The sequence below is a fragment of the Rutidosis leptorrhynchoides genome, chromosome 9 (genome assembly GCF_046630445.1).
Source record: "Rutidosis leptorrhynchoides isolate AG116_Rl617_1_P2 chromosome 9, CSIRO_AGI_Rlap_v1, whole genome shotgun sequence".
In the NCBI taxonomy this organism is placed as follows: domain Eukaryota; kingdom Viridiplantae; phylum Streptophyta; class Magnoliopsida; order Asterales; family Asteraceae; genus Rutidosis; species Rutidosis leptorrhynchoides.
Genome location: NC_092341.1, coordinates 337,544,514 through 337,551,707, shown reverse-complemented (window position 1 = coordinate 337,551,707; position 7,194 = coordinate 337,544,514). Strand labels below are relative to the sequence as shown.

The 7,194-nt window shown below is 34.3% G+C and overlaps 1 protein-coding gene across 1 annotated transcript; it reads right to left on the bottom strand.

Moving 5' to 3' along the window:
* Positions 1–4,697: 4,697 nt before the first annotated feature.
* On the bottom strand, positions 4,698–6,828 carry LOC139867381 (transcription factor LAF1-like). Its single transcript, XM_071855752.1, has 3 exons — positions 6,493–6,828; positions 5,387–5,516; positions 4,698–5,289 (listed from the first exon to the last, which is right to left on the bottom strand). The coding sequence occupies exons 1-3, from the start codon at positions 6,596–6,598 to the stop codon at positions 4,719–4,721; spliced, it is 807 nt and encodes a 268-aa protein (XP_071711853.1). The 5' UTR covers positions 6,599–6,828; the 3' UTR covers positions 4,698–4,718.
* Between the last annotated feature and the right edge of the window lie 366 nt (positions 6,829–7,194).

Genomic DNA, 7,194 nt, shown 5'->3' with positions numbered 1-7,194 from the left:
CTGGTAAAGAGCATTGGAATGCGGTAAAGAGGATCCTTAAATACATCAAGGGAACCTTAGATGTTGCATTATGTTATGGGGAACCGAAATTTATTGTCAAAAGGTATGTTGATTCAGATTATGCAGGTGATATCGATAAAAGTAAATCTACCACTGCATATGTTTTCACACTTTGTGGTGGAATAGTAAGCTGGGTTTCAAAACTGCAGTCAATTGGGGCGCCATCAACAACAGAAGCAGAATATGTAGCAGCTACTCACGCTACTAAAGAGGCAGTATGGTTGAAGATGTTGTTGGAGGAACTCGGGCACAAACAAAAGGATATCACTCTATTTTGTGACAACCAGAGTGCCTTGCATCTTGCAAGGAATCCAGAATTTCATTCAAAGACAAAGCATATACGAGTTCAGTATCACTTCGTTCGTGAGAAAGTGGAAGAAGGAACCGTGGATGTGTAGAAAATTCATACTGATAATAATGTGGCTGATTTTCTAACAAAGTCAATCAACCGTGACAAGTTTATTTGGTGCCGTTCCTCATGCGGCCTAGCGGAGACGTAAGTAACATCATTGGCAAGGAAGGATTATCGTGTGAAGACTGATTGAGCTTCAATCAAATCTTCAAGTGGGAGATTGTCAAATATGGTGGCTTGGTAGGTGAGTTCTATAGTCAACAAACACATGTAAATTGTGTTTTGAAGACTTTTGTGGATCTGCATATCTCACCAACCAGATTGTGCACAAATTATTTACCATGATGCCATTCCATTTTGCTATAAATACATGATCTTGCAAGCTTCAAAATGCATCCCAAAATCATTTCTTTCTTTCATGTACTAAAAGAGTTAAATAGAGTGTGCGTAATCTCCTAATTACAAGAGATATAAAGATTAATGTTTATCCTTGTAATGAGAGAGAAGTGTAATTCCTATTATTCTTATTAGTGAAGCGTTTCTTTCCTTGCCCGTGGTTTTTACCCTTTTGGGGGTTTTCCACATTAAAGCTCGATGTCCTATTATTATCGTTATTTCAATTATTACTAGCGGTTTGCTATAATTCGGTGTCGCTTTTCAAACAATTACTTGATGTATTGGATCAACAGATCAAGTCATTTTAATACCAAAACAACTTACCGTTACCGTTACATGTATACTGCCATTGTTAGGGGTGTCAATTTGGGTCGGTTTGACGGGTCAGAATTAGTGAACCCAAACCCAATCCAGGATCTACTAACGCCGCATGACCTGACAAACATACTGTTTTTGTCAGGCTAGTTTGGGTTAATAGGCTGATTTCGGGTCATATGGTTCAAACGGGTCAATATTCTATTCTAAGATTAAACTGATCATTTATCATTCATAAACATAAATAATGCAAATACATTCTAATTACAATCATATTACATTATTATTACATATACATCCATCCAAATTCAAATTCTACCAAAACATAGTAAAGTAGTAAGGTAAACATGTGTACATTTGTTAAATTTAAATTAGACAATTTTTATTTTAAACTACCTTTAACATGTATTAAGGTTTGTGGGTCAACCCTAAAACCCATTGGGTGATGGTAACTCGACATGATGAAACAGCAGGTTGACGGGTCAAAAATCCTGACCCAAACCTGGTTCGTTTCATGTCAGTTTCGTATCGATTATCAAAATCAATGAACCTATCTAGTTTGATCTGTACTTTTTTTAATATGGTTTGTTTTTTTTGAAACAAAAAGCCAAGTATGTTGATTCAAAGAGTCACTAAACAAAAAATTTCAAATAAATGAAATGAAATTTATTTATTACTAGTAGTTGTTCAATATGTTGAATGATTAAGGTCAACAACTCATGGACATACAAGCTTATCAATAATCAATAGTATATTTAGCTCCCTCCAAGGTTTATATATATGTTAAATTAGATTGGCTAGGGGTTGAAGCAGGGTATAAATCATCACAAGTTAACATTCTTACATCATTTATGTTGAATTCAGGACACATATTTTCTTTAAATATTAGATTATAAAACTCATTTTCAAAAACTAGTTCAGGGCTCAGTTACACACTATTCTCTCTTGATCCACAACTTATATTTGTTTCTTGAGAGCTAGAAGCATGATAAATAGCATCTGCAGAAACGGATATTGTTTCTTAATCTAACGAAAGCCATTTGGAAAATAAAATCTTTTGGCCGGATTCCAAAATCAACTTCTTTTGATATCATATTAAAAGAAGATTCAAGACTTGAACTACTTGTTCAACACCATCTCGACTCTTTCCGAACCACCGACCTCATCCCCGGCCACGTTCACAGTCATCTCGGTTTGAATTCTCACTGCCACAATGATTACAACCGTGCCGCCTTGCTTTGATACCATTTGTATGATCGTTAAAGCCCACCAACATGTTGTACATATAAGTTTATGAGTCCCTAAGTACTCTAAAACTAATTGGTGATAGAGGATGTTCCCGTAAGCTTATATGCATACATTAGGTTCTTTTATATTTTTCTATGTGGGACAACCATTAACCGATTATCTTCAACAAATTGCCCATTCAATGTTTCTAAAGACAATAACTTAGTTTTTATGTTTTCTAATTTTGTAGATTTCTTCTTAAGATAAGAATGCTAGTGATTCTTTATCTCGTTATCACTTCTTCCTGGCATTTGTCGCGACATCTCAGACCACCTGAAGAATATTTACAATGAGTTAGTTTTACATTATACTAATTTTCTTAAAATAATGAATTTTTTTTTTAGTTTTTCTATATAATAGTTATGAAACTCGAGTTACCAACAAAAGTATCTCCCATCAAGTACAAAGTTAAACTTGAATGATGGCAGTGGCGGAGCCACCATATACTTTATGGTGTCACGTGCCCTCAGTCCTATGGTTGTTCAATGAGTAAAAAAATTGAACTTTGAAGTAGTGCACTCATTGAAAAACTAATTGTGCTACCATTTGACTCACTTGTGCTCGTATGAAACTGATTTTCAAACAATTTACAGTTGGTGGATGATGATTTTAGTATAAAAATATGTTATTAAAAGTTAGATTTAGCACCATGAAAAAAAGAAAAAAAATACAGTACATGATCTGCAGGATAGGTTGAGTGAAGAAGATAACCATATACGGAGTATCTTCTTTAGAACCTCTATTTCTATATGTGTATACAATATAAACCCTCAAGTTTTATAGTTTAATACCTTTAACCCTCTATTTTTTTTATTTTTAGAAAAGACTATTTTAATATAATATTTAAGTTTTCAACAATTAATTTTATTGCGAGAAGCCCATTCTATTTATTTAATGTAAATCAATATTTAGATTAAAAAACTAAATTTGAACAGAGAAATTTGCCAGTGTTACGGATGAAATAGTTGTGATCATTTTTCCTGAAAGTAATATCGTAAGGAACATTTGTAATAAAGGTAACTTGGGTTTTTTTTTTTTTTTGTTTTTTGTTTTTAGTGAATCATAATTTTTATCATAAGGAACCTTTGTGATAATTTTGTGCCACCAGTGACACGAACTTCTGGCTTCGCCACTGAATGATGGTATACCATCACATTGTTAAATCTTGAATGTACTATTTATGTTTGTGTTCATAGTAACAAGTGATATGCCTATTTAGAACTAGACTTCTCTTTTAACATGTGTACTGAATGTAAAATATATACAAACTAAACAAGTATACATATTATCACAAACATAACAATCATATTGTAAATATGTATAATAAATTATCAAAATAAGAACAGAAAGTTAAAACGATCTAACTGAAAATAGGTTGAATCGTGCTTGTGTTTGACACAATTACCTTTAACAGATTTCTTCGTCTGTTCACAAGGTACACCGGTCCGAAGCAGCGTACTGCCGGACTTAAACACTTGCCAGAAGAGTAACCAGAACGGGGAGACCTTATTGTGACTGAGAGGAAAACCTGATCATATAAGAATACTTATACGATTATTTTGGTGTGTTTGTGCAAGCCCTAAAGGCTCTTATTTATAGCGTAAACTATAGCAATAGGTTTATTCCCACACCGATGTGGGACAACTTAGAAATTCTTTTAGTTTTGCATCGAGCAAGCAACTTTGAGACTCGATATCTCATTCACCTTTAATTCGTTTTAGACACAGTTCAACTTGATGTAAAGCCCTCGTAAGATGCTACAAGCCCCACTGAATGGTTATTAATATATGTCACTCGACCATATAATTATTTGTGTCCAAAGTAGGTAAAAACATACACGTTTCATCCAAAATTTCCGACACTAAAATCTAAAGACTTTTGCCAAAAAGTGAAAAAACCCAAATCAAGAACAAAAAAACCTAAACCGCCACAAAGCTAATCAACCGTGCATCAAATCTCATCCTAACAATCATCTAGAAAACACTAACAAAACAAACCACACACCAAACAACAATACACCTAACCAGAAAAAAACCACAAAAAGAACCAGACCGAATTCTAACCTAAACACAAAGCACCTAAACCGGAAAACGCAAGCTAGTCCAAGGAACCTATAACGCCATCGAGCCCGTTCATGAAAAATCCGAGCTACTTCACCGCTAAAGAAGCTTTTTTGCTCGTTGAGCCAGGTTTAATAAGCTTTCTTTCCACTTGTGTGAAATGAACCGTTCATAGAACATATATTGTACAAGATTAAAGATTCTTTTACAATGTAACATTAGTGGCTTTCAAATTACTGAATTAGCGGTTATTCACTCTCCCCCTTGTTCAAACAACCCTTTAATAAATCCTCAATGTTGAACACTGCACCACTAAAGTTGAAAATTTGATCAACTTTTATTGGGGTGTGAAACATATCTTCATTTGAATTATTGCATCCACAGTTAACAGTCTCACTAATGTCTGTAGATCCTTCATTTGATACCATACCATTCACAAGGGCATATTGATAATTTGACTCATTACTTACTCCATTGTTGCATACTACAGTCTTATGTCCATGGAATTCTTCTAGGCTTAACCAATCTGCGAATAAAACCTTGGGTAATTTATTGATCTGAGTGTGTGGGACCGGTTGATCCATGTCATTAGATGAATGGTTTGTGAAGTCTGACGAATCAAAACTCGGATTTCGTGTTTTTGAGTTCATGTATGATGATGATGATTCGGTACATCCGGTGTTGGAGTGTTTGCATTCTGTTTTAACTTTAGCTTCGATGTTTTCTGTTTTTAGTACTCGCTTTTTAAGGTATGAATGCCAGTGATTCTTTATCTCGTTATCGGTCCGGCCAGGCAAATGTTGTGATATTAGAGACCACCTGATTATATCATTTATGAAAATAAATATTTACGCAGAAATGTGATTAAATCGCAAATGATAAAAAAAAAAAAAAAAAAAAAAAGATTGCTCCTTACTTGTTGCCTAAAAGGCCATGAAGGCTAAGGATGGTTTCTTCTTCTTTCATTGAAAAAGCACATTTTTTTAATCCTGGCCTCAGATAATTAATCCACCTTAATCTGCAACTTTTTCCACTCCTTTGCAGACCTAAAATGTATTGATTAATGCAAAGCAATGTGTACATTATTTAGAATTTGTCTATGTTCACTAATTTACAATTAAACGATTCATCTTAACTGTCATAACTTGTAGACGCTAGGATCTTAGATCAAACGTTATACCTAATCTAGAGGCGGAATACACTAGATTGGGTTGAGCCGAATAAGTTTAACGCTTTCGGGATCGAAGAATCAAACCTCTAAGAGATTAGATCGATGCCTAAGGTTGCTATTCGGTTGGGTTGTGTTTGGGACGATTGCAAACGACCAGAGAGAAGACTAAGAGTGATTAGGGTGTGTAAACTGTAACCTATCAATGTAACCCGACATCTCTATTATATTAGTCTGTAGTGACCATCGGTCGATGGTCTATGGCCACCGGCCGATGGTCCTCGTCCCTCGTCCGATGGTGCCTTCCACCGGGAGATGGTTTGAGTTGCCAACCAACAGCTCAAAACACAGTCTAAGATATTGGTTAACAAGATAAGCATTAATAAGTAATAATCAACATTCAAAGGTAATTGTTCATACACGAAATGACTGAAATAAAAGTGTCTCGTACATAGAATTAGGGATTACAATAAATGCACCAACATAACTGTTTAAAAAAAAATAGTGTTGAAATGGTAGTCCAGTCACAAAAAAATTATGAACGTCAACACGTTTGTAATTTACAAGCACAAACATTCATGATGTAATACCCCTCATAGCTAAAGCAATAGACTAATCATATGTTTTCTAAAAACTATGATGAAAAATATTTGTTAGCCACTAGTTTAAGCTTATAAATGAATTCTTTTCTTTTTAATCCGATGTGGGACGAGTTGTTACACATGATCTGTTCTATCTATATCTATAACAAGTGTCCGATTAAGATTAGGACAAAGTCAACTAGCTAGAATGTTGACAAAGTCAACATTACAGTGGAAGAATGAGAATGATCGTACAGAGACTCGTAAAATTACCTGCATTGATAGGGACGGCACTCCATGAACCATGACCGTAGTTGACCACATAATCTCTTAGTTTATGGTCTTCATCAGGTGACCATAACCCTTTCTTTTGTTTCATCTTTCGATTTTCTGATTGCTTGCACCTTATGTTTCACAAAATTACAAACTAATTAATACACACAAAATTAATATACCAAATACTTAGTGAAGTTGTAGTCAAGATTAGAGAATGGAAGGAAATTTTAATGATTGATGATATTATGAACAAGTGACAATAGACGATTTGGCATTTAAGTAGGCTTCAATGAGGCCGTCTGTACGATAAACAAATAGTATTTGAATTAATTCTTCAATCCAACAACACCAGAATTAAAAAAGGAATCATATGAAGACTCAAACTGATTATATAGATTAATGAACATCACCAAACAGTTGACCACAAATTGGGTATTGACAATATGCATATTCTATCTTAATGAGTATTATTGTTTAAGTTATGGGATTAATTATAAAAGGTAGCTTCTAAGAGTGATCACCATGACAAGCTTCCTGGTGCTGTCACATCAGCACTTTCTCACCAAGACTAACCAATGACTAAACACACTCAAATATATGACATACATCCTCATTAAAATTAAGACCCACTATATTAATTAATTAATTAAACGTACAAGTCCACAAGTAAAATGTACTACTCATTCCAATCCATCCGTC

Coding starts and splice junctions, on each gene's coding strand:
- LOC139867381 (XM_071855752.1), bottom strand. CDS start 6,598: ATGAAACAAAAGAAAGGGTTATGGTCACCTGATGAAGACCATAAACTA. Junction 5,517..6,492: donor TGCCGTCCCTATCAATGCAG/GTAATTTTACGA, acceptor AATACATTTTAG/GTCTGCAAAGGAGTGGAAAA. Junction 5,290..5,386: donor CATGGCCTTTTAGGCAACAA/GTAAGGAGCAAT, acceptor TGATATAATCAG/GTGGTCTCTAATATCACAAC.